The sequence below is a fragment of the Erithacus rubecula genome (assembly GCF_903797595.1).
Source record: "Erithacus rubecula genome assembly, chromosome: 3".
NCBI classification, from domain to species: domain Eukaryota; kingdom Metazoa; phylum Chordata; class Aves; order Passeriformes; family Muscicapidae; genus Erithacus; species Erithacus rubecula.
This window is the reverse complement of record NC_136689.1, coordinates 120,786,825-120,813,680: the sequence shown is the minus strand read 5'-3', so window position 1 is coordinate 120,813,680 and position 26,856 is coordinate 120,786,825. Positions and strand designations below refer to the sequence as shown.

Below are 26,856 nucleotides of genomic sequence, written 5' to 3'. Positions count from 1 at the left end.
TCCCGCCGCTCTCGGCAGGCCCCGCCCCCTGTTCCGCCCCCCGTGCGGGGCGGGCCGGCGGTGGCGCGGCGGAGCGGGGCGCGCGGCGGGAGCAGGTGAGCGGGGCCGCTGGGCGGGCGGGCACCGGCGCGGCAGCACCGGGAACCGGGGCGGGCACGGAGAGAGCGAGGCAGCGGGCAGCCCGCGCGGGGAAGGCCGGGGAAGTGGAACCTCGCCGCTGCCGTCCCGCGCCGGACGACGACCCCCGCCGCCTCCGCGCAGCTGTCGCAGCTGCCGCGCACCTGTGGGGAGGCGGCCGCGGGCGGTGGCACCGCGGGGTCCGGTCCCGCTCGGGCGGGACGGCCGGTTCGGAACCCCGCGTTCCCCGGGGCGGGGCCTCGCCGCGCCTCCAGGTGTTTCCTCGGCGGGCTCCCGCAGCCGTGCGGAGGGACCGGGAGGGTTCCCCGGGCTCCGCCGGTGTCACGGGCTCGGGCCGCCGCTGGAGTTACGTAAAGCGGCGGCGGCGGCGCTCCCCGAGCGCGGCCCCTCGGCGGCGGGGCCGGGCCGGGCGCTGCCCCGCGGTGCCGGCCGGGCTGGTTTGGTTCTCCTCGGTGTCAGAAGTAGCGCTCCCTGATGTGCGGGTTCCGGGACAAGGTACCTGCAGTTCTTTCTGGGTCCGTGGGAGACTCTTTGGGGCAGGAATTGCTCCTCTGTGTATGTGTGAGGTGTGGTAAATAGCCCCCCCATTTTGAGCTCATAAGCAAGTAAAAAATGTTGTTAGGCAACTCGGCTGAAGTCGGCACAAAATTATTATTTTAAATATTATGAAACCGAAGTCTGGAAGTTGTTTCTTTATATATTCCGCTTGTTCTTCAGCTGACATTCCTCAGTAGCACTTAAACCCTTAACAGCAGAGATCAGCTTCTCTACGTTATCCAAACAGAGGCACAATATATGTAACCAGATCACAAATAGTATTGCATAGCTAAAAGTCTTCTAAATCCAATTACAACTCTTAAGTACGGATTGTTTTGTTTCTAATCTATTATCCTTGAATCGTGTGGCTTACGTGTTTCTCACTGAATATACAAGCCATTAGCTTAAAAAGGTTTGGAACTGCGATAGCTGCAAGCTGCAGGCAAACCCTTTTTAAGTGGTTTTATTACAGCCTATTTGCTTCGCCCGCAGAAAGGGAGGTGGCTGCTGTAAACACCGGGATAAGTTGGTGTCACGCTGCTCTTGTAGCATGTGACAGCCGGGTTCCCGGGACTGTCCTATCCTGTTTCAGGTCTTGTGCTTCCAGCAAATGTTCTCTTCCTTCTCTTTTCGTTCCTAACTCACAGCTGGGAATCAAGCTAAACAAATACAGGTTCCGAACAGGAAGCAGATTTCTTGCAGAAAGTCATATAAATAGGTGGACAAGAAAGTGCAGTCTCTGGGGTGTCTCATAGGTGTCATGAGCAGTTTACTCTTAAAGTTGGTGTGCTGCAGTGAGTCTGCTGGTTCTGTGCAGCTGGGGTAGAGCAAACTGATCACACAAACCCTCCTTGCTGTGCCGAGGTAAGTAGGGAGTGACATGGTTTATCTGAAAGGATTTTTTTTAAACAAAATTGTTCTCAGTTCCTTTAATTGCATGAGTTGACAATAAACTATATTTGTAGATAAGGTTGCATTCCTAGGGTTGTGACCCTTGTTCGAGCACTGTATGTTTTTCTAATATTCAGAATTCAGCCTTCATAAAGTGCAGATTGATGTGATTTTTGAACCCTGTTGTAACTCATAGCACGTAAATATTTTACATACTTGGCAATTGTGATACTTCTACAGTTGAAGATGGATTTACATATGTATTTAGGAATAGATATGTGTTTGTGAGTCTGTATATTTCTGTATATTTCTTGTATATTTCTTTCAACTGTTTTTAGAGAAAAAATATTCAAGTTAAGTGAAGCCATGTTCCATTTGCTCACTTGACCTGACATTTCTCTTACTCAGGGAATACTTTCCTGTTACTCTTAAAAGTTAGAAGAATCTGTGAGTGACACAGGTAGTATCAGCCCCTTTTATTTGTCTGTGGGCGTGTTTACTGTGCCAGATTGAGTCAAGAATGTCCTTCAGAAGAAAACAGTGTCATCATCACCTTTAATAGTCGTTGACTCACAATTTGGGGTGGCCTTGCAGAGTGCAAAAGAAACTAAACCAGAAAATGTACCCTGGGAGCAGGTTTAGTGGTCCAGCTGCTAATAAGTACCCAGGCAGTGGTACTGAATTAGAGCTGGTCTGAAATGAAAGCTGCTGAAGCATGTACAGTGCAGGTGTTGGCCTCTCAACACCAAGGGCTTTATCCTCAGGGTGGTCTGTGTTGAGCTCTCTTGCTTGCCAAATTGGTGCAGCTGCTCAGAAATTCATGTGCAGTTAAGAGTATTATGTAGTAAGTAAACAAGCTCAAGACATCAAGTTCTTGACTGGCATTTCGCTTTAAAGAAAGAAGTTCTTCTAGGAGAGACTGTTCACAAGTATTTTCACTGGTGAAAATGTCATTGTGGGGTTTTAGGTTTGGTTCTTTTCATAAAGTGATAAAAAGTACAAGCTTTTTTTGCATCTTAAAATTCCACAAACTCCTAGGTTAGCTTCAGCAGATAGTCCCTGAGATGTGGGTTTGTTTTCCACTCCAGGTTCACAGTCATTCAACAGAGAATGATCACATTTTACGTATAGATTGTTTGATTTTTGAGGTCTGGACTCACTTAGGTTCTTCCTTTTACAGTAATTTAATCCTATACCTAGCAAGAACATAGCTGGGTGGGACATTGTTTAAAGGCATGCTCTCAATTTCTTGTGCTGGTAACCTGGAAGAGTCACTGAAGTGGCAAGTGAAAAAGGAGTTACCTTTTTTAAGGTTTAATTTGTTCAGAGAATGTTGCGAGAGAAAATTTATCAGACAATGCTTCACACCTTGCTTTAAAGAAAAATGATGGCAAAACTTACTGTTTGAGGCAGAAAATAGATTTTCTTCTTAAGATATGGGTGGAAAAAAGGTATTTAGATCTGGTGTAGCTGCAGGAGAACATCTTGTCTCAGAGACAGGTGTGACTTGCTTCTCCACACTGAGGCTGAGGCAGGTCAGATGTCTGGCACGTGGCTTCACTCCACAATCTGTGTGACTGCAGAAGCTGCTGGATACTTCAAATCCCATCCCTGACCAGCTGAGTGAGTCAGCAGGGGTTTATGATACTGGCATTTCAGCTCCCTCAGATGCTGCTGAGTGTCCCGCCTCATTCCACAGCGAAGAGGAGATACTCCCAAGAAATTAACGCCAGTTTGAAATTGTTCTGGTCAAGTTAACTGAACTTTCTGACAGAGAGTGTGTGAAGGCTTCCTGATATAGCTGAAAGGATGACTAAGTTTGGTTTTTTCCTTCACTCAAGGAATTTGTTCAAGAGAATTTTTCAGTCTTGCTTGTGCTGCTTCATTCAAAATTTATTTGTTTATTCCTCTGCTCTAGGATTAATTTAGAGCAAGAGAGGGGAAGCATCACTTCACACTCACAATTAGGAATCTCATTTGGTTTTGCTGCAGTAGATGATTGATTGATATGAATCAGATTGGCAGTTTCCCATTCCACAGCTTCCTGCAGCCTCCTGGTTGATTGGTTTATTCCTGGGTGAAATGGATCATGGCTCAAATCCTGTTAATCCAAAGAGGTGGCATTTAATTTGCATCTTGTAAGCGCTCCTCTGCTTTGTTAAAATGAGGAGATGGTGCTTTTTTACCAGTTTGATACTGCTGTCTTAATTTTATTTTGCTTGTTTTCCAAAAATGTTTACACATACACACAAAAGACTTGTTTGAAATGGTTTTGTTGTAGAAAAAAAAAACCTAAATTGTTTATTTCATTTTTTTTCTGTGCACTTTTTTTTTTCCCATTTTAATCTTCTAGAATGGAAAACTACCTGCTATAACAGCCCTGCTTTTGATGTGCATGCTTGTAAAACTTAATTGCTCCAATTCAGACTCCAGAAAATGTGCCCATTTGCATTGTGACAAATGTCTGAGGCATTATATACAACAGAGTTGTTTTGAAAAAATATTTAGTATTGAAAACAGATCCATTATGCTTCAGTAAATGTGTAATATGCAAATAGGTTTTCACCTAAGCTGTTTACTGTCATGTGTTTTGATTCATGTCTTGTGTATTGTTGCCTGTGTGTTTGGCTCACATAGTCTGCAGTGGATGTCTTACAGAACCAGTTCTGAGAAAACCTTTTGTACTATTTTGATGAAACAGGCACTGAAACTACTCCTCATATGCCAAAAAATTGCTGACTCTGGATAAAACTAAATAACACTGAAGTCTTAAAGGACAAAAGGATTTTTGTAATCTTGCTTTACCTCTTTGCCATTTTGATTTTAATAGCTGGGCAAGACAGAACTCTTGTAAAGCTGTCTGTCAAATGGTTGAGATACAACCTAAAAGCACCATTTATATGAAGCCAAATTCTTTGTGAAAATGTTTTACCATCAGCACTGCCACATACTATTTCAGAGCTAACACAGTTTTTTTTCCAAAGCTCTTAGTGTTACTTTGACTTAAAAATTACAGCAATACTTTCTGTCCTTAATTGCAGGTACTGTTCCTGAAAACAAGAGGAGACATGGTTTGTACAGCGAACTAAGCTTAAATTCCTGGACCAAAAACTGAAGACTTTTATTTTTTTCATGAAGGATGGCAACACCATATGTTCCTGTTCCTGTTCCTATTGGAAGTTCATCATCCAGCTTTACAAACAGAAACCAAAGAAGTTCTTCCTTTGGGAGCATCTCAACGAGTTCGAGCTCCTCAAAAGGACAGCTGGAGGACACTACAGTTGATAGTTTTAAAAAGATGAGCGTGCCTGACCAGATTGGTTCCACGTCATCTGCATGTAGCAGTCCACTTGTTAGGACTAAATTTACAGGTCTGGATACATCCATAGAATATTGTACTCAGCCTGTAGAAGAAATAGAGCAGAATGAAGATTCCAGGAGCTGGGAAGATCGACCATCAACACCTACTATTCTTGGCTATGAGGTGATGGAAGAAAGGGCAAAATTCACTGTAAGTTTTGGGCATAGCGTAGTTGATCCTGTAATGACAAGATAACAATTGAATGTGCTTTGCATGTCCTTCAGGAATTAATCCTGCAGTTCATGGATGTTACCAATTTAGCTTCAAAGTATTTCCTGACAGGCAAAAACCATTCCTCTTATACAGTTGGGAAAATTGGGACTAGAAAGCAGTCTTTTCTGTAACTGTGTTTGTGGAATAGAAGGAATTAATTCTGTTTCATGTATCAACTTCTGCTGGGAAAGTCAGGAATTCCTTACAGATACAATTCCTTGTGAAATTGAACTTGTATAAGTTCTGTGTAGTTGAACTTCCTAAAAAAAATGTAGTCTTTTATTTGACATGAATGATAAGAAACTTTGATGTTAGCCCTTTGGAGTTATTAGTAACTTCAAATATTTCTGTTGAAGTGCAGACATGTAAGTTTCAACTTCTTGCCCAGCTCAGTTTCTAGTAAGGGGAAATCTGTTCTGCAAACAGACTGGGAAGTCACTTATGCCATATCTCGTGCCAGAACAGCAGCCTAACTGGTTTGTATTGATTTTTCTCAAAGTGCACTGTAGCTGGCAGCTCTTTTTTTTTGCATGCCATAAATATATCAATATACCTTTACAATTTGTTTTTGTGGGTGTGGTTGAAATATTTCTTTGAGATAATACAGCAGTGCTTGTGAGACTGATGAAAGCTGTTACTGATTATTAATTATATTACTTAAGATGAACAACATTAATCAGAAATGGGTAAGTAGAAGGAAATAGCAGACAAACTTTTTTCCTGCTGTTTTAGATTAGAGAAGTGCAGAATCTTTATGACAGTTAAAATACTAATGAAATAAAGATCCTTTCACAAAGAGTTAAATAATGAAACTTTTTAATCATTTGAGAATGATAGCCTATCTTTTCCTGTGATTTTCAGTTTCTAACATCTTCATGCATGTTAGTATAAGAGAAGAGCAAATTTTTTTTAACATGTAGTTTAAAAAAATTGTTTTAAGTAACCAACAGTTGTTATTGTTATATGTACAAGGATTAGTCTGAAGATACAATTAATCATTTCAGTTGGAAAAGACCTTTGAGTCCAGCCTTTCATCACCATCTTGACAACCAGATTATGGCACAAAGTGCCACATTCAGTCGTTTCTTGAGCTCCTCCAGGGATGGCAACTCCACCACCACCCTGGGCAGTTCAATGCAATGTTTAACCACCCTTTCCATGAAGGAATTATTTCTGATGTCCAACCCAAACCTCCCCTGGTTCAGCTTGAGGGCATTTCCTGATTGCCTGGGAGAAGAGACCAGCCCCCCACCTGGCTACAGCCTCCTTTCAGGTGATTGTAGGGATCCATAAGGTCTCTCCTGAGCCTCCTTTTCCCTAGGATAAATATCCCCAGCTCCCTCAGCCCTCACATGACTTGCTCTCTAGGCCTTTCACCACCTTGTTCCCCTTCTTTGGACATGCTTTTCTGTCTTTTTTGAAGACATTGCCAAGACATATTGCAGTGTGCCTCTAAGGTGTTTTACTGCATTAACAATGACAACTTTGTCTCCTTATGTGTGTAGAAGGCCAGGTCACAGTACAAGTGAAACATTCTTCCATTGTAAAATGCTTGGATGCATTTTTGCTCTTCCCAATTTCACTTCTATTGCTATGTCGGTATCTGAAACCACACAATTAACTTTGTTTTCAATTGCATGTTCTGCATGCAGTTTGCTGTTGTGCATTAAAGCCAGCAAGTAATTAGTCCTAGGAATTTGAGTTGCTTTTGCAGTGCTAAATCAGTGAGATGGAAGAGGGGGAATCAAATTAAGATCACTTATCAGAAAGAGTAGACTCCATTGCTGATTTCTTTTTTTACTGTTGGTAGCATCTCATAGTGTCCAAAAATAAGAATCTGATTAAGCTGAATGATGTACAGACTTCAGGAGTTAGATGTTAAAGCATGTTAGAGTACATGGTTGCTGAAGCTTATGGGAGAGAAAACCTAGGCTGAAAAATATCTCCTCATAAACATTTAGTCTTAAGTGAATTTGCAGTCCTGGACTGTTCAATTAGCACTTTTTTCTTTTTTTTAAAGCCATGTAGAAATTATAATGATGTGCTGGATCAGTCAGAGAACATTACCACATGAGTGTATTTTTACTGGTGTTTTTTTTATTTATAGAATAAAGTAATTCAGCAATTTATAATTGAGTGGAATAAAACAAATTTGTTGAATTAATTTGTGATTTTTATCCAAGATGTTGTATGAAAGAACTGAGTTTTTGTAATATTCTAGTTCTTATTCATTAATTGAAAACCTTAAAAAAAAAGCCAAAGAACAGCCAACCACCTTACTTTGGGTTTTTTAAACTTTGGCAGTAACAAACATGTTTGCTTCAGGTTGTCCATAATTTTAAGGCCAGTAATCACAAGCTGGTTGCACTCCCTGTTACAGTTAAGTTCACTGTAATTGGTGAATTTTATTTTTGTTATCTGATGTTCACTTGGAAATTATTCCTTTTTTTCTCATGTACATGTTTACCAGTGCTTTTGCAGAACTTCCAGTAGAATACAAGAATAGAAATACTGATCAGCAAGTAGATTCACATGCATGTTCCAAAATTTCTTGTACTCATTTTACGGTGTACTAGTAAGGAGTCTTCACAATTTTACATTTCTTTCTAAAATTTATTTGTGAAAATAGAACTGCTTATACTTTTAGTATTACAGCAAAGTAATAAAATGTTTGCATATATATATATATTTATATATATACATAAAATGCAAGATAGAAAAATTGTATTTTAATGCTGGTTTTCTAAGCATGTCCTGCAGCTTGAATTTTAAAGACTAATAGCTTTTTTCTCTTTCACAATCCATGACTTTCACAGATAACACATCTTGGAAGTGAAATTATGTTTAAAACATAGATAAGAGGAGTACTTGCTGAAAAATTGCATCTGATTTGCACCACAATAACTTGTAATTTCTTTAACTATCTGGACCTTAATATATTATGGAATACAAAATTGCTAGAAGCAGTCTCAGACCTGTACAGAAGTTGGCTAGCACTGGGGTTATCACATGCTGGGTATGCAATAAAAAAAATACACTTAGCAGCTAAGACAACCTGCTGTGACAGCATGAAGTACTGGAAAATATTTTACTATGTCACTGATTCAAAAATGTTTTAAACAGAATTTGGTTAAATGAGGGATTGTTTATCATCCTAAAAACTTCTTTTTCTTTCTTGTATTATATTTTTTATATACAGACTGGGAAAAGCAGTACAATTGCAGAACCTGTCTCTTCTTAGTTGGAGAGAGTAAGGTTGTGACATTACACACTGTTTAATGTTTTCTAGTTGAGGTTGTTATTAGATTCATTGTGTTCAGATTCATTTAATATTCATTGGAATATTATTCCTCCTAAAAAGTAATTGTAGTATTATTAGAATCATTGTCATCCTTGTTTTGTTTCTTTATCCATTTGCGTTTAAAGAAGAGTCTGGTGTTGCAGTGCTGTTGTCTTGCTAAATCTGATTCAAAGTATCCATTACTTCAGTTACTCAGTGCAGAGAGGCCTCCAGGGTCAATGAGTAAAACTGTAATTTAGCAAAGCGTGAAGTAGATCACTAAAAAACACTTCCCTTTTTTGATAGCTCAGCCTTTTGTTCAGCTGGGCAATATGTTCTTTCTTGCAGACAGAAATAGTTGTATGTATTTAGGAATTAGAGGAACTCCTTCCTTAAATTCTGAAATTAAATTAAACTTTGTACTAATTATTGTTATTTGCATTTCTTTTACTCCAATTAAGATTTTTTTATCCATGAGTTTTGTTTCATTAAGAAGCAGAGGATCATTTCAGTCTTCCAGACAATGCAGTGTGCAATTTTGCACATTTTTCTGATATATCTGTCATTCCACACAGGTATACAAAATACTGGTGAAAAGAAGTCCAGAGGAAAGCTGGGTGGTTTTCAGACGGTACACAGATTTCTCCAGGCTTAATGACAAGGTGGGAATTATAAACTGGTAAATTCTCAGCTGTCTTACCTCACTTCTTTCATGGCTTATATTTTTGTCACATCTTCTGGGTTTTTTTCTGATTTTAATGCATATAAAATACATACTGTATTAATGACTAGAAAAATATGATTCCTCATTTTTTCAAAGATACATGTAATAGCTACCACTGATGTAAACAGAATGTAACAACTTCATCTGAAGCTGTTAGTGTGCTTCAAACTTTATTTTTATTCTTAGTTTATATAATAAAGGAATTAACTGCTAAATGCTTATCCCCCTACATGGAAGTAGAACTAGGGGCTTGTATTCTCTTGCAGGAATGATCCAATAGTTTAGTTCTTTTCTGTGTAACAGACTCTGCTTTCGTTCATCATAAAACTGAAGTTTCATTTTTATGTTCTCAGTATATTGGTCTCTCTTTAGTTGAGATCTTTTGAGTTCAGATCTTTGAAGATGGAGGAAACACTAGATGAATAGGAATTCTGGGTCAACAACTTAATATTTTTAGAATATTTGAAGGGAAAAAAATGTTTGTCTGAAAAGCACAGGTTTTTATGATTGCTAAATAGTGTTTGGCTATCAAAAGCCAAGAAACAGTTGCACTTTTCTTTGTCCACAGTTCACTCCGAAAAATAATCTTTCATTGCCAGTTCAACACAATTTCTGCTAGTATGTTCTTTCATGCTTCAACATGAACATTATAACACACCCTTTTTTTACCCGTAGTAAGGGATTTTTTGTGTAGGTTATCACTTTGGATTTGTGTGCCTGATCAACTAAAAGCTAAATCCAACTGAAATTTTGAAAATGGACTTGAATTTACAAATTTCTCCAGGTTCTTGGTTTGACCTATTTGAATATCTTCTAGGCTACCTTTGAAGCACCACTGGACTCTAAAACTGTATTGTTAAATGTAAATTAATTAGTTTAGAGATTTCTTTCTGAAGAAATTCTTGTCTTAAATACAGTCTATCTTAAATTAAGGAATGTCCTGATATTGACAAAAGCCTGACTTCTTTTGAGACAATGATCTTGGTATTTCAATTCAGATTTTGGAAGTCAAGTCATACAGCATTTTGGATTTTGATCAGCTGTGTCAGGTATAGGTCAAGAATTGGCTTACCTCTGTTGATTTTTAGTGTGGTTGTTAGTGGTTTGAAAACTTAAAATGCTGAAATATCTATTAGAATAAATATTTAAATTTTATACGAGACCTTTAGTCTTTGCCACCAAATGTTTGGCAAAAATATTTGGCTTTTACCATTATTTCTAGGTGTTAGTACTTCTGTTTATAGGAAAAATCTCTATTTTGTTTGATTTGTCACTGTCTGAAACTTTTTCATATTTCAGTGTACATCTAAACCATTTACTCTTTGGTTTGTAAGACATACTTTTTATAATACAGAAATGTCCACTCTAGGAGCTCAAACATACCACCATTCAGGAAATATTAGAGAATTACAAAATAGTAACATAATAATGGTTTGAAAACACCTAATGAAATGGCCAGTCTAAAGAACAAAGGAGTTTACCATTTCTCCCCAGGACTGTGACTCATGTGACATTTGTAACGTCACATGGTGATGTAGGAAGGAGCAGGACAGGTGCTGGATCCAAGCAAGCAATCATAGCCAGAGTAAGTTGTCTGACCCACAGATTTTCCTGCTGTGTCTCAGGAGTGCTCAAGAAAGAATGCCCCAGGACTGTGCTGTTGAAAATTAGTCCACTGACAGCAGCTGGTTCTCACACTCTTCATCCACAAAAGGAGTAATCTGTGGGTAGGTGTACTCTCTCCTTAGAATTAAATTACATGATCCATGTGACCAGGCAAGTAAAAGTACCATTAAGCAGAAATATCTGTGGTTGAAAAGCTTTGCCAGCAATGGTTATCTACGATCTTCTGTACAACTAACAGGAACTCATTTTGTTATATTCTATGGGTTCTGTTCTATTCAGATACATAATTTTATACATATATATATATATATATATATATGGTATTAATGATAACTTGGTAAGACATGAAGGAATTTTGAGGGACCCAAGATAAACATAAAGATATAAAGAAGAGTCTAATATCAAGATGAAATTCAGTAAGAGGAAAACAAGTACTTAAATTCAGAAATAAAGATCATGGCTTTGATAACAAACCATTCTGTAGATTAGAACTAGTATCTATCATGAGCTATTTGAATAAACAGTACTTGTTATGTTTAAAAAGCACCCCATGCTGTGAAACAATACTTATATAAACAAAGGTGATCCATTAATGTGGTTCTTTCTTTAAAGTGTGCCAAGAGATTCTTCTGTGGCTCACTCCTTACACAGCTCACAAACTGATGAGAGACTCAACTGACACAGGTGTCAGCCCCTTATGTAAAAATTTTTATAGGTTCCCCCAATTGACAGTGGGCTCAAAAGGCTCATGCCAAAGATGGCAAGCATCAGCAGTGTATTAAAGCCACGTGCCTTTTCTCTGTTGCAGCACAACACGAACCCCTCACATCCCCTCTCTCCTCCTTGTTTTTTATACCTTTTCTCTCACATGCATAACACCTGCTTGCCCTTTTACTCTTTTGTGATTGGACAATACACATCAGCATTCCATGCTTCTTCAGTGCTGTTCACCTGTCTTATACAGCTGCACACCCCATTCCTAATCTTCCACAATCTATTCTCCTACAAGATTCTATTTGAAGTGCAGTATCTGTTCTAACTTTTCTAAAACTTAATCTGGTGAAAGAGCTGCCCATTAGTATTTCTATCACTGGAGCATTCATGTTAATATAATTGATGTTTGCAGAGCATCTCTGACAGAAGCTGGCTAGATCCTGTATTCAGAAAAAAAGATGAAACATTTCTTGTGGCAGTTGAGATATCAGACTTTGTTTGCTTTTTTGTGTTGGTTGTAAATCCTCTCCCAGATTTTTCTTTGTGAAGCATAACCATTGAATTTTTTTTTATCAAAGTGTTAAGTTTTTTTTATTATCATGCATGTTAGAAAAATAATTGGTACACTTGGAGAGGTTCATTGTTGTATAATTTTATGCTTTCATTCACTTGTATATTTTATTTCTGAATTCAAAGAAAAAATCTGGGTATTTCCAATATCAGCTGTACCCTGTTGCTGTTTTAGTCAGTCAGAAGTATGATTTTGCATGTTACTAGGGTTTGAGCCAGACTTGCATATTGAAATTTTATTTTTCTGGTTGTACAAAGAACTACTCTTTACAAGAAGTGTCTCATGCATATGTTGTAATTTATTCTTCTAGCCCCCCAAGAAAGACAAGATGGAGAGTTGTAGATCTGTAATGGGGTTTTATTCTAGATATATATATATGTATATATATATATATATATATTACTTTTTATCCCTGAGTACTTTAGAAGAAATACCACTGAAATTTTTATTCATCTGATACTTTTTTTACAGTTTTCTTATGTTTACAGACTCAAAGGCTTTAAATAGCAGACTCAAACATTAAATAACCAAGCAAAGGTTTTCATTCCTATTTTTATCTGTTAAATTTGAGGAAAAATACAAAGCACTCTATTGCACAAGTCAGCTCAGCAAGTGACAGAACTGTGTTTGCAATTTAAGTTCTAATTTGGATTGTACTTATGGTCGAGACTTATCTTGTGCTTGAACTTAGCAGAAGTCAGAAATGTCTCATAAATCTGAGCAAGAACTGTACAATGAGTGCCTGTGGCAAAATGAGCATTTTTCTCATATTTTAAATTTTTTAAATTTTCATTTCAATTTCAGCTAAAAGACATGTTTCCAGGCTTTCGGTTGGCCCTTCCGCCAAAGCGCTGGTTCAAGGACAACTACAACCCCGACTTCTTGGAAGATCGACAGCTGGGGCTGCAGGCGTTCCTCCAGAACCTGGTAGCTCATAAAGATATTGCCAACTGGTATGTGATTGACCTCTGCTTGTGCTTTTGTGGCTTTTGTTCTGTCCATACTCCTCTTATAAAGCTCCAGCAGTGTATCTTTGGGCAGGGTGGTGAGGGATTTCAGTAGCATTCATGTTGTGTATTTAATCGTTATGTAAATTATTCCATCTCCTTTTAAATTAATCTTAGCATAAAAAAGTGGAATTGCAGTATTTTGAATTGTACAGGGATAAATAAAAGCTGTAATATTTAAAATGTTAGAATAATTCCATATTTATTCCTAAAACATTACTTTTCTGTGCTTCACATTGGAATTGATAATATTGTTATATTATACTAGGTATGTTAGGCTTTCATAATGGAGAGTACCTACAGTATTAAGCAATTACTTCTTAAAATCTGTACTAAAGGTTTATATTGACATAAAAAAAAACTACAGGTTTTTAATTGACATGACATGAAAATAGTAGGAGTATCTTTAAGATTCCAGTACATAAGTAAATGTAAACCACAAATCAAGAAAGTCTCAATAGTTTAAAAAATATAATGTGTTTAAGCACCAAAGTGAAAAGATTTCTTTCAGCAGTGTCTTTTATTGTACAAAGTGGGAGATTCTTCCAAAGCAGGAAAATTAATAGAATGTAATTCTGGCAAATGAAATGTAAAGTAATTTTATTACGGATGAGAAGACAATTTAAGTAAGCAACTTGCTAGAGGCAAAGCAGTTCATTTTAAAGCCTTTGCACCAGAAATAAAAAAGTTAAGATTGCTTTACTAGAGATTCTTTGAGGAATGAGTCTGAGAACCTGTCATCATCTGAAACTTCATTCAAAACAAAAAGAAATGTTCTTAAGCAAACCTAATTCCCTCGAGACTTTTAAAGGAACAAAATTTTAAAATTACCAAGCTATGGTGTGAGACCATATAATGCTTATATCTACTTTACTTTTTTGTAGAAGGGCTGTTACTACACTTGACATGTTTTTGTAAGGCATTTGATTGCTGAATCTGGAAAATAGGGATTTGTACATCAGTCTGACTTTGGTACTGCTTGCAGTAAAAAAAAAAAAAAAAAAAAAAAAAAACTAAGTTGTAAGCAGGTAAATAAAAATAATATCATATTTCCTGTGGAGACAAAAAAGTAGCTGTAACAGGGCTCATATAAAATGGTAAAAGACAAGGGGAAGAGGATTGATGGAAATTTAGGGGTGGTACCACTGGAATGTTAGATCACAGTTGTGGACACTGATGTTCAGAACATCTTGAAATTATCTGGAGAATGGAGTGAACAATGGATCGCAAACTGTTGTAGAAGGATGCTGAGGTACAGAGTGACTAACATCAATTTTCATGTCTTGAAGTAGAAAATGACAGTAAGTACACCCATACAGATTTATGAACTCAGCTGGTTTTTGCAACATGGAAAATAACTATTGATATTGATTCCACTAGTTTTTCTGAATCAGTACTCAGCAGTAGTCAAAAAGTTTCACTGGAATCATTACAGGAACTTAAAAGGGGAAAAAGAAGTTACTGCTCTGGGAATCTGAATTGTACTTCCATATAGTTCAGTGCTAAAACACAGCACTCCATTTCAAAGGAGGTATCTGTTAGAGGTACAGCAAAAGCAAACAAGAGCAGATAAAGCTGCAGAAAAACTTCCCTGCAAGAAGAGTTCTCTTTAGTCTGTTGTCTTAGGTGAGACAAACAGGGTGTGTGAAATCATCAAAGAGGGGGAGAGGGAAGGTGAGTAAAGAGTGTTAATATTTTGATGATTCATAGTCATCCTGGAGTGTGTCATGCTGAGTGGCAAAGCTTTGTTGTGAGATGTCAGAGACAAAGCTTAAATGGTTTAAAAAAGAAATGGGGCTCATCTTGCAAGTTTCTGTTTCAGTGGTTATTAAATATGATTATGTGGGTGAGGTATGCAGCTGAGAGGTTAAAAAACTTCCTAACAATTAAATTGCACAATAATAGGTGTGCTAAAAAGAAGAGGAATCAATCTCTAATAGTCCCTAAATGTAGCTTCTCTTGTGTTGCTGGAGACACACTAGTGAATGGAATGGACTTGCGTAAATAGATCTGAAGTCTTTATGTTTCATATTGCAGCTAATTCAGCATTTCAGCTGGCTTGTTTGTATCTTAGTGATGGATATATTGGACAAAAGTGTTTGTCGTAGTTTAAGGCAAAAAACTCCAAACTGTAACTTTTAAACTGTGTTGGTGATCAGATAAGAAAAAGAATTAAAATAAAATGTTTGTGGAGTCAGTTTGTCTTTTGGCTAATGAAGAGATGGTTAACTGAAATGTGGTTTGTAGAGCTTTTGTCCATGTGGGGCTCTGCATGAAGGCAACATTTTTTAATACACTTTATAACCTATTGACATGATTCCAATGTTTGGATCTATGGAAGGTCTGAATTCCTCAAGAACAGATTAGAAAGAGGGAGATTTGATCCACACCCACTTATCAGAGAATAAATTTGCTATTAATGGGAATGTATCTCATATGAGCAGTGGTGAGCATTTCACCCTGTTTTCTCCTTTAAAGCTCACCATTTGCTTCTCCAGTTTTGCAAATAAGTCAAACTGCTTGAGTCAGACCTAAACCAAAAAAGCCTTTTCTCTTTGTAGCGAAGTCTGTTTTACTTCTCTTTTTGTACTAGATTGACAGTGGGAAATTTGCCTTTCATGGATAGGAGACCTCATTTGGTATACCTATTTTTAAATAAAACTTGATTCACAAAGTACTTTAAAGATAAAATGGGAGATAATATATGCAGGTGGCTAAATTTAGAGTTTGTGTTTTATAGACTTCTTCTCAATTTTTATGTTGTATTGAAGATTCAGTAAAAGATGAAATTGAAATCCACCCAGAGTTAAATTGTGTTCAGGAAAATTTCATATAACTCGTGAAGTGGGAGAAAGAAGTTTAACCTGCTAAACAGAAGCATCATCTGGCTTTATATAGATGACAGAGCTGTCCTGTCTCCACCCTGTATAAGAAGCCTGGAAGGGAGGAACTCAGCTTGGAGTCAGGAATCTCATGTGCTGCATTGCCCGTTGCTGCTCTCCTAATGCTGGCACTGCTCCTCCCTGGAGAGGGATGTCAGCCAGCACACGTGTACAGCCAGCTCTGTGGCAGGGCAGAAAAGATCCCTGTGGTACTTTACAGGCAGAGTACTCTATGCATGAAATGAAAGGAAGAGGTGTAACACATGGAGAGGAGAGCAGGGTCAGAGCAGACTCAGAGCAAAGCTAGGCTGCAAATAAATGTTCATGCCATCAGGTGCCTATTTTAGGTAAAGAAAAAAAACCTAAATGTTTGGTGTACTTTAGATAAATGTCCTTTAGAGTCTTTTTAAAACTACAAGTGATAGTATAACAGAATTAATGTTTGAAGAAATTTCTCCTCGTTTTGCTTGCCATACCTGAAGCTGGTTGGTTAGGATGGTAGCTGGGTGAAAGTTTCTTTCTTGTGTTTGTACTTTGTGAAAATCTCAAATGCAGAGTGCGTGGAAAACAGAAAATTACTGCCTTTTGCCCTCACCTTTCCATGGGGGCTCAGGTGGGAGGGAGAGACAGGAAATTAAGTTTGGATTCACATTTTTCATTTTTGTGCACTCATTGCAGTAGGAGATTAAATTAAAGATTTGCAGTAGTGAGTACCCAGCACAGCATTGCTCCTAAATTACTGCTTGCTAATTAATTGTGTATGCAGTGTTCTGATTTGAGGTTATTTGAAGAAGAATGAATGCAATTGAGCAGGTAAGTCTTAAAAAGGTGGCTGAAGGGATATATTTGGAGATGTTTATGAGTTCTGTGCAAAGTAATCTAAATTTGGAAGGTAGAATGAGACACATGCTTGAAATACTCTGTAGTAAACCACAGGACTACACCTACTTCCTTTTTCTGGCCTTTGCAAAACAACACGCAGAAGGGGATGGCAACTGTTAAACAAATCCAAATGGAAGGCATTAGTTTGAAATGTGTGTTCAGAGATGGCTGTGTAGCAGATCCATGGCACATTGTCTGCTATAATTTTATAACTTATTATTTATATTAAAATATAGACTGTATATATAAAAATTATATAATGTGTTTATGCCAATGGTCTTAGCAAAATGGAGACTTGTGAACATGTTTCAGTACTCATGCTTAAATCCCATGATGCCACCTGAAGGGATCTGCATATGGATTTTAACAGCATACTTTTCATCCACTAAGTATAATACTTATTTTATAATACTTTTCTCCAGGAGAATTTTTCAAATCTCTTCAATACCAAAGTGATAAACTTGCTAGTTGTCATGTAGTAAAAAAATCTGTGAAAATTTTGAAAAATCATGAAAAATTGTGTTCTAAAAATGCTTACTCATCTTCATTAGTTACATTCTAAATACTGTCTCTGGTCAACTTAATAGTTTGTTAACTATTTATTTGTTAATTGTTTTGAATACTTGGGAGTAAATTTGAGGATGCAAATTTTTGTATCACTTAAATATCTCTGTTTTGTGATCATTTTTAAGTGTTGTTGCTGGTTTTGTATTTCAACTAATTAACTCTCTTTTATTTGGTAAAGCCTTGCAGTGAGAGAATTTCTTTGTCTGGATGATCCTCCAGGTCCTTTTGACAGCCTAGAAGAGAGCAGGGTAAGTGCTAAGTAGTAGGATACAGACAGAATGCAAAAGACTGGTATTGTTAGAATATTGTAAGGTCTGTGTAATGATACAGAATTAATCACTTCTGTTTCTGTTCTTTCACAAAAATCACAGAAGGATGTGTTTCTAGAATGGGCATAGTCTAATAATTAGTGCACACTGATCATCTTTGACTGCTGTACTTCATCCCTGTCCCAAAACAGATCTTCTTTTTTGCCTTTTATGAGCCATGGATGAAGTTTATTTTGTAAAGCTACTACTTTTATAAGGGACCTACTGAATATAAGGAGAGATTTTGGAAGTTTACATTCAACACATAGTTACAATGCTTATACCTTAGACTTCAGGTCTTGCTGGGAAATGTTTCTTGCTGTAAAATCACAGGATCATTGAATGGTTTGGGTTGGAAGGAACCTTAAAGATCACCTACTTCATAAACCTCTGTAATGGGTAATGAAAGCAGTTAAGTGATTAATTCTCACCACCAAAAACAATGTTCTTGCAGAAAACTAGTGTCAAGTGGTGTTGTAAACCAACAGCCTTTCAACGTGCATATGAGCACACTGAGCAAATAGTACTGTGTTCTGCAGCCTGTTGTATCAGAAGTTTTACTGACATGCAGAGCTGTATCAAGGTTGTCTAGAGCAGATGATCTTAGATTTTCTGCTTTATAGAATAACTAGAATTGTACACACACTGTTAGTCTTGCAGGAATTATGAATGTTATATGATGTTCATTCAACTAAATTTATATTTGCCAGTTTGTTTTGCATGTATGTAGGAGTTCCTTGGCTTTTGTTACATTACTATGTGCATGTGACATGGTATGTTTTTTGTGTCACAAGCTCGTACTTAATACAATCCCTTTTCATCACTGACATTTAAACTGATTTTTTTTTTAATTGCTGTAATTATTTATTCAGATAATTTAAAAAATTAAAGTGCTATCTTCATTGAAATTTCAGTCATGCATGCTGTGATGAAATCTGTGTTATTCTTCCACTGGAATTTAATCAAACCATTAGAACAGCTGTGCTGTTGTAGTTTTAGCTATTACCCATTTCAGTGAACTTGCTGAGATAGCTGACATAAAATTCTTCAAGAGATACCACACCTTCTTCATAGAGTGACTGAGGTTGGAAAGGACTTCTTGAGATCTATTCCAACCCTCCTGGCTCAAGTAAGGTCAGCTACTGCAGGTTGCTCAGGTCAATGTCCAGTCAGGTTTTTAATGTTCTTCAGAGGAGACTTCACAGCCTCTCTGTCCAGCCTGCTCCAGTGGCTGACCACCAGCACAGTAAAAAGGTGCAACCATGGACATTAGTATGTCCAATTTGTTTAAGTGCTCCCTGATCTGTTCTTCCCCCACTGCAGGTGAGTTTGTCTTGACCTTCCTTCTGGTTTTAGGGAAGGAATTACTAAAGGCTGATCTTTCCAATCAACACAAGTCCATGATTTCCCATCTTTGTTTTGTTGATGATGTACTTGTAGAATCCTTTTTTTTTTTTTTGTTTCTTTTCACATGCTTTGCCAGATTCAGCTCTAGCTTGTCCTTCACTTTCATAATCCTTTTTCTCTAAGATTATTCAGCAGCCTTACATTGCTCCTGTGTCATCTCTCCATGTGTTCACCCCTAGTACAATTGCCTTTAATGTCTGAGCTTAGGAGATCCTTGCTCATCCACACAGGATACCTGCAACCTTTGCTTGACTTTCTACTTGTTGAGCTGCAGGTGGTGATCCTTAAGTATCAGCTAGCTCTCCTGGACTGCTCTTTGCTCCAAGGTATTTTCCTATGGGTTCTTTCTTCCAAGCAGGTTTCCAAAGACATTCAAAGTGTGCTTAACCTGAAATCCGTGGTTTTTGTCTTGCTTCTGATTGTTAGCAGCCTGAACTCCTGCATACTAAAAACATTTGTATCTGTCCCTTACTGTTTGTTGCTTTTTTTTTCTTTTTCTGAACTGCCTTAAACAAGACAAGCACCAAAGTTCATGTGCTTATTCGTGGAGTTCATTTTGAAAAACACCTCAAAACTTACTTTTGTTTTGCCTTTCTATTACCATCCAAAGCATTGCAGAAAAAAATCTTCTGTTTTCCTTATAATGGAAAATATGAATAGCTTCTTTTTGATTTATGTCTATTCTGTTATTCCAAGGACTTGCCAAAACACATTTATCTTTTCTTCTTTTCTGGGGGAGAGATACAGGTACCTGCTCCATTAGAAGCTGATTAGGCCTAGAAATTTAATTGCAGAAAAGTAGTTAAAATATTCACTAAATCTTTTTTGTTGTTGTTGTGTTGTTTTGTTTTGTTTTTTGTCATATCCTTGGCAGTTGTTTTTGCAAATCTTTTCCCAGCCATCTCTGTTTCATGAAAGCAAAGCTGTCTCCCAGTTGTCCTTTCAGAATTACAGGGAAAATTAGTCCAACCTGGGTGTCAAAACTGTTCCAAACTCCAGTGTCCAGCTGTCTAAATAACAAGACAGCTCATTACACACTGTTCCCTTTCTCAGCTTTGGTTCACTTTTCTGCTATTGCAGCATCCTTCAGAATATATTGATGTTTTCTCACTCAGTTGCAAACAGTGTTTGCTTGGGCAGCTCATACTCAGACTGCAGTTAGAGATGAGTTTTTCCAAAAGGCTTTATTCAATTCTCATACAGAACAATGAAACAGTTTTCAACACTTGTGCAATATTTTTTATGTCTTTTGTGTATTGGGAAATTTCCATGTGCATACATCTAAATGGTTGAAATAATAAACTTAATTATATTCTTAAGGAAATAACATTAAATTTTCAGTTAGGGTATCAACAACCTTGAATTTTTTTACAAAGAGCAGAAAAATTTATTTAATTGGCTTGACTGAAATGGGATGACTGCTTAACCAGAGTGATAGTTAAAGAAAACACTACAAATGCTGTGTCAAGAATGAGTTGCATGACACATGCTCTTGGCTCTAGCAGACATGAATAAATTTATGGCTGAACTCATGACTGGTCTTCAAGTGCCTGTCAACAAAGACAAATTTGCTATCTGAGTAAATAAAATAAATTGCAATTCCATGGAAAAAAATAGGGCTATTGAATTGAAAACTCCTCATTTGTTTGTATCATATAATTACGGGAAAACTTAACATTTTTAAAGATCATGAGTTTGCTTCAGTTAAAGCAATGGATAGTAGATTCTTGACATTTGTAATGTGTTTTAAAACTTCAGGAAAAACAGTGTCTTAACAGCATTGTTCTTAACCAAGCTCATATGAAATGTTTGTATTCAGTGGACTCTGAATTGGTGGTTAGTTGCAAGTAATATTAAGCCAAGAACGCCTCCCACATGGAGCTGTTATTTATAGAGAATATGTAAATTATTGAATCAGAATTGCACATTACTGTTGGAAGAGTTGTGCTTTCCAGTAATAGATGAGGAGGCTCTGTGCCAATGCTTCTGTCACTTCCTGTGTTTCAGTGGATGTTGCATTAGACAGGGGCTCTTCATGATAGACTTTTGTATTGCTCACTGACAGATCCATCAGGGAGTGTGATACATACATGTCAATGCTCAGCAGAGGAGCACAGCATATTTGTCATGGCTGAGTAGTTAGTGTTCACAACATCCTATTAAACTTTTTCAAAATACATTTGTACTGGTCTTCTGATTGTCATGATTTCATATTTATAGCAGATTTTTGGTACAGAACTGTACAGGTTTGTGTTTATCCTGGGTAAGGAAGAATGTGTTCTTAATCCAAGCATTCCTCACGTTTAGAAATATATAGATACTTTGAAACTGACTTTCAAGTCATGTGAAAACAAATTTATGAGGAGAAAAGGGAGGAGGGAGTTCAGTTTATGTTCCATAAAGACAAAAAGGTTCAAAATCAGGAACTGCTCTTCTAGTGTCTCTTGTGAGACAAACAAACTATGTGATTAAAGTATTTGCATTGCAGTTTAGCATAGTAAATTGATCATTCAAGGCAAAGCAGCATTATTAAGATCAGAATTTTATTTAAAATGTACATAGCTTTTTATAGTAATCAGTCTGACCACAAGCAGCTATAACTGTTACACATTGGTATTTCTAAGAAAAAAGTTAATAAATGCAGTGCACTGAAGTTAAATTGAAGATGCTCTTAAATTTGTCTTTTAGGCTTTCTGTGAAACTCTGGAGGAAACAAATTATCGCCTACAAAAAGAACTGCTTGAAAAACAAAGGGAGGTTGAATCACTGAAGAAACTATTAAATGAAAAGCAACTTCATATTGATGCTGTTGAAAGAAGAATTAGGTATGTAGAAATTTTAATGGTTTTAGGAGGTTATCTCCATGAAAGCATTTTCTCTCTCTAGTCACAAGCACCAATTTTAGCTGTATTTTGGAATCCATTTTCCCTACATAACCACATACAAAGCAATATTTTTCAGTAAACTCTTATTTGCTGGTGGCTAAAAGCTGTTAAGTACAGATGACTGAGAAACTTGTCCCATCTTTTCCCTCTAAAGTAACTCTGATTGTTTCTTAATCCTTTAAGTCCTGTAAAGATAGAGCAATATTCTGTTCTGCTTTTGAAATGTTGAAAATGTGAAATGCCCTGCTAGAGATGAGTGAGAAAATTGCTTTGAGTTATCAAATACTGTCCATACTCAAAACTTTGACAGAGCATAGTGATCAAGCAGTTATATATCTGTAATAATTTGTTTAACTTGTTCTGAACTGCTTGGAATGAGATGCTGCAGGTACCATTTAAGTAGCATGGGAGATTGTCCGCTTAAACCCAAGGGAAAATGATACCTCTCTGCTAAATTCTGTAGCAGGAGTTGAAGAATGGATGCTGTGATACCAGTGTCCCATTAGAGCTGCTGAGTCAGTATTGCAGCATTTCCTCAGCAAAAGAGTGAATTCCTATGATCCCATTAGAATTTCACAGAATCATAGAATTCTTTAGGAACCTTAAGGATCATCCAGTTTCTGCTAGACCAGGTAGCTCAATGCCCCATCCAACCTGGTCTTGAGCACTTACAGGGATGGAGCACTCACTTCTCTGGGCAACCTGTTCCAGTGCCTCCCACCCTCACAGTGAAGAATCTCTTCCTAACATGAGATCAGATGAAAAAGCATCTTCTCTGTGTGTGTATCAGACCATGTGCAGTGGAGAAATTAAAAAAAAAAAGAAAAAAAATTAAAATTAATTTTATTTTAATACTGAATGGGTTGCTGAGTCCTACATATCCAGGTTGAAAAACAAATCACACCTTAAAATGTTCTAGTGAACTACCTTTGGAAAAAGCTTTAAATTGAATTATTGTGGCTGACTGAAAATTCTGATCAGAATGCCATATTCAGGTTGTTGCTTACTCCTGAAGGCAAGTAATTACATTTGGTGAGAAATTTCTGACAGGCTGCTGGCTTAAATAGCGAAATAGTCAGGAAAAGTTAAATAAATTTTTATTTGATGGCCAACAAGAATTAAGCATCTTATACCTACACACTCTAATGGTCAGGTACCTACAATGGATGAAAGGCAGAAGGTGACAGTTGGACAAGTCCTGAGACTTGCAAGATGATGATGATGATGATTATTACTATTATATTATTATTATTATTGCTGGGTTTGGCTCAAAAACAGGCTGGGAATCATGGTACAGAATGCTGCTAGGACTTTGCATAAAATGCATGCATTAAAATAAATACAAAATAATAACAGTAGTTAAGCAATTTTAAAAGGGAAAGAAATATGGTAGTATGACTTTAAACACAAAATGGATCACAAGCTTTTGTTTCCAGTTCAAGTCATAGCTTTCAATGCTAAGTTGACGTATGTTTTCCACATAGAGAAATGGTTTGGAAAAAAGGATTTCTTTGGTCAATCTGCATGACCATATTCCTAGCCAAGCTAGCTGAACCATTATCTTGTTGCCATTAAGAAAAAAGATGTCTTTATCACTAATGGAAAAATGCATTGCTTTGAAACTTAGTGTGTGGTTTTGTAAAGTTACAGTGAGAAACTATTGAAGAAATCTTTTTGTCATCCTCCTGTCTTCCTACTGACTGTATTTTGCCATTTAGGCAAGATGTGTGTGGCTTAGTCTGAATGTAATTTCTTGCCTTAAGTCATATGCACTCCTCTGGGACTTAAATTTTGTAAAACTACAAAATTGTCATGCAACCAAAGGATGATAAAATGGCCTGGATTGGAAGGGGCCTGAAAGATCATCTAATTCCAAACCCCCTGCCATGACCAAGGATGCCTTCCACTAGACCAGGTTGCTCAGAGCTCCATCCAGCCTGGCCTTGAGCACTTCCAGGGGCATCCATAACTTCTCTGGACAACTATTTCCAGTGCCTCAGCGCTGTCATAATAAAGTTTTTTTTTCCCTAATATCCATTCTAAACCTACCCTCTTTCAGTTTGAAGCCATTCTCCCTTGGGGGAGCAGTGCTGTCACTACAGGCACTTGTTAAAAGCATCTTTGCTTTTCTGCATCTCTACATCTTTTTTTAGGTTCCCTTCAGGTGGAAGGCCACAATTAGATCACCCCAAAGCTTTTTCTTTTCCAGGCTGAACAATCCCAATTCTCCAAGTCTTTCCTCATAGGAAAGGTGCTCCATCCCTCTAATCATCTTGTTGGTGAGGGATTTAGAGGACTGAATGCAGTTTAGGAATAAACAGCTGGAACAAATAAACTGTTTTAATAGCTCTCCAGTGCAAGCCCTGCCATCTCTGTACCAGTAAAAGAAATGGGGCATGCAGGAGTGAGATTGAAAGGTTACTTTCAGTCTTTTTGCAGAAACTGCAAGGGGAAAATGAAACAAACAGTTCTTCAGTAACAAATGTTTGCTGTATGGATTGGTGGTACTCTGTTCTTATCTGTTGTAGGGATTTATCTTTAGGAAAAATGACTCGTCAAATGTCAGGAGAAGAAAGTGAGTGCAGTGGTGAGGTGGAGTCTTCTGCAGTAGAAGCAGACCAGGGTACCCTGGGTGAGGACAGCTGGTAAATACTATTATTTTACTTGTATTTTAGTTATTTTTAAAGTATGTTTTCTGAAATGTTTGGTCTTGCATTAATTCTGCACATGTGAGAAATTCAGTATTTTACTGCACCTCTCTGCTGCATAAAGGCCCTCAGGATAGATAACCTTAGATCTGGAATAAGCGATAAGTTAAAAAGCTTTGTCAATGTTTTGTGGATTGTCTGCATAAAGTGGCTGTAGAAAATCATACCAGTTTCCACTTATTGATCTGTCTTTGCAGCTCAGACAAAGAGAACCAAGAACCATGCTGGAGTGGCTCTTTGGCTGGAAATTCTGTCCCAGAAATTGAAGTTGCTGAAGTAGCCTATACCGCGGATGAAGAATAGCTGAGCTGCCAGCAGCAGCTGTTACCTGGCCAAGGTTCATGTTAAGGGTGTATCTGTGGGTAGGATCATAGAGGAGCTGTGAAGAATTTACAAAGAGCAAGAATTTAGCAAAGAGCAAGAATGCACCTATTGAATGTTTACATAAATCCTTACAAATTATTAATGTCAGAAATATACCCAGTGCTGCTTTGATTTCAGTTTTTATCTAGCCTTTATATATTTAATATATTGAAGTTCTAATAAGGGCTAAAATCAGCTGAAGTTTAGATAGTGTACATACACAATTTGGCTGACTTTCCTAGCAGAATGACTAAAGTTTCACATTAAATCAAGGAACACATCTAACTCATATGTCATATATTGCCACTGTTGTGACACATTTGATGTGTTCATCTGTTTGGTATTTGTGTTTCCTTATAGCCATAAAATAATGCTTGCTGAAGTAAAAATGGACTCAGTTGTGTTTAGGAATGGAGAATATGTTTGTTTTATATTCCAAAGTTGAAGAAATTTTCTCTGGAAATTTTATGCAATGCAATAGGAAAACTTCCAGTACCAAGAGAAAAGTAGTTACAAAATGGGATCACAGTTAGACATTGTAAAATGGTCATTTTGCTGAAAGAACTGATCTGAGACCCCCAAAACACTGTGTATTTTCATCCCAAGATAGCATGCTGTAATACTTTTCGTTCAGTAATGCTGTTTTGAAAACCTGGGATCTCTTTGTTATGTACCCATGTAACAACAAAATCTCTAAGTTTGCCTTTTACTCAGAACACTACCTCTTACCACCTTGCTAATGCATTCATGTTTGTTTAAAAATATTCCAGATTATATGGAGGTTATTGAAAGACTTGTAAGGAAGCCATATTTTTTCCTGCACAGTTCATAACTAGATTGAATCTAGTCGCAGTGTATTTTTGTTTCAATATATTGTACACATGGGGATGTTGGTACCTATGTTGTATAGCCTATTTTTCAAAATGTATTAAGACAGGAGATGCACTTTATAATTAAGACTCCATTGTGCCAAGTTCAGTTGGCTAATTGGTTGAGAAATGGTAGATGCAGGAAGAGGATTATGTAGTGCCTTTTTGTATTTTACTTGTTCATTACTGCAGAATTTTGTTACAGTGCTCTGGGTCAGTTCTGTGGAATCTTTGATACAGCATTTTTCTGTTCTTCACTTATTTACTGAAAGTGCCTTGTTTTATTATGCTTTTCCAATAGGAAGAATGCTGTTTTGTTTTAATTTTTTTTCCCTATACCACCCACGTCGTTGTTTAATGTTGTCAATATGCAGTGTCTTTGTGCTGGAGTTTTCAAAGGGAGCTTTGTACTTCAGGCTATGCATACAATGACTTTTATGCAGAACTGTATAAACCTTCCTGGTGAAATAAAACCATGGACAAAACACCTGTCTTCTTTTTTGCATTGTAGAAAAAAAACAAATATTTGATTCCTTTTTTAGTAGAAGGATAAAATACTTCTAGAATGAGACATTTCTTACCTCAGAGATTTCCTACACTTCCTCAGCCTTGGTCTGAGTCCTGTTTGTACCAAAAATTGTCTGCATGAAAATGAATGAGAATGCTGTGACACCAGAAACCTTATTGTACTTTTGTTGAAGGTGAAAGTAAAAAAAGAACTGATTTTTTTTTTTAATATAATATCCTACATAAATCCTCCTAGATGTTGAGCAAACTCAATAAAGTTTTGGCACATTATTGAAAATACATGAAATCTTGTGTCAGATGTCACATATGTTTGAAAATATCGAACTTTGTCTATTAAAATATTGTTAAATTTACAACTATAAAGATATTAAAAATACTGAAAAGGTTATTGGGTC

General features: G+C 37.2%; 1 protein-coding gene across 5 annotated transcripts; it reads left to right on the top strand.

Moving 5' to 3' along the window:
• Positions 1-26,420, top strand: SNX16 (sorting nexin 16). 5 transcript variants are annotated; one of them, XM_079300074.1, is made up of 8 exons: positions 1-95; positions 4,608-5,077; positions 8,996-9,082; positions 12,860-13,008; positions 17,572-17,641; positions 21,797-21,933; positions 24,522-24,638; positions 24,899-26,420. In XM_079300074.1, exons 2-8 carry the CDS (start codon positions 4,706-4,708, stop codon positions 25,002-25,004), a joined length of 1,038 nt encoding a protein of 345 aa, XP_079156200.1. In that variant the 5' UTR covers positions 1-95; positions 4,608-4,705; the 3' UTR covers positions 25,005-26,420. The 5 variants fall into 5 exon arrangements, with proteins under 5 accessions (XP_079156200.1, XP_079156203.1, XP_079156201.1 ...); XM_079300075.1 differs by lacking the exon at positions 1-95 and adding an exon at positions 787-1,539; XM_079300076.1 differs by lacking the exon at positions 1-95 and adding an exon at positions 3,402-3,704.
• Positions 26,421-26,856: the final 436 nt, after the last annotated feature.

Excerpts from the sequence above, each read along its gene's own strand:
- SNX16 (XM_079300074.1), top strand. The coding sequence starts at position 4,706 with ATGGCAACACCATATGTTCCTGTTCCTGTTCCTATTGGAAGTTCATCA. Across the intron at positions 13,009-17,571 it reads CATAAAGATATTGCCAACTG|CCTTGCAGTGAGAGAATTTC; the intron begins GTATGTGATTGA and ends TATTTGGTAAAG. Across the intron at positions 24,639-24,898 it reads ACCCTGGGTGAGGACAGCTG|CTCAGACAAAGAGAACCAAG; the intron begins GTAAATACTATT and ends CTGTCTTTGCAG.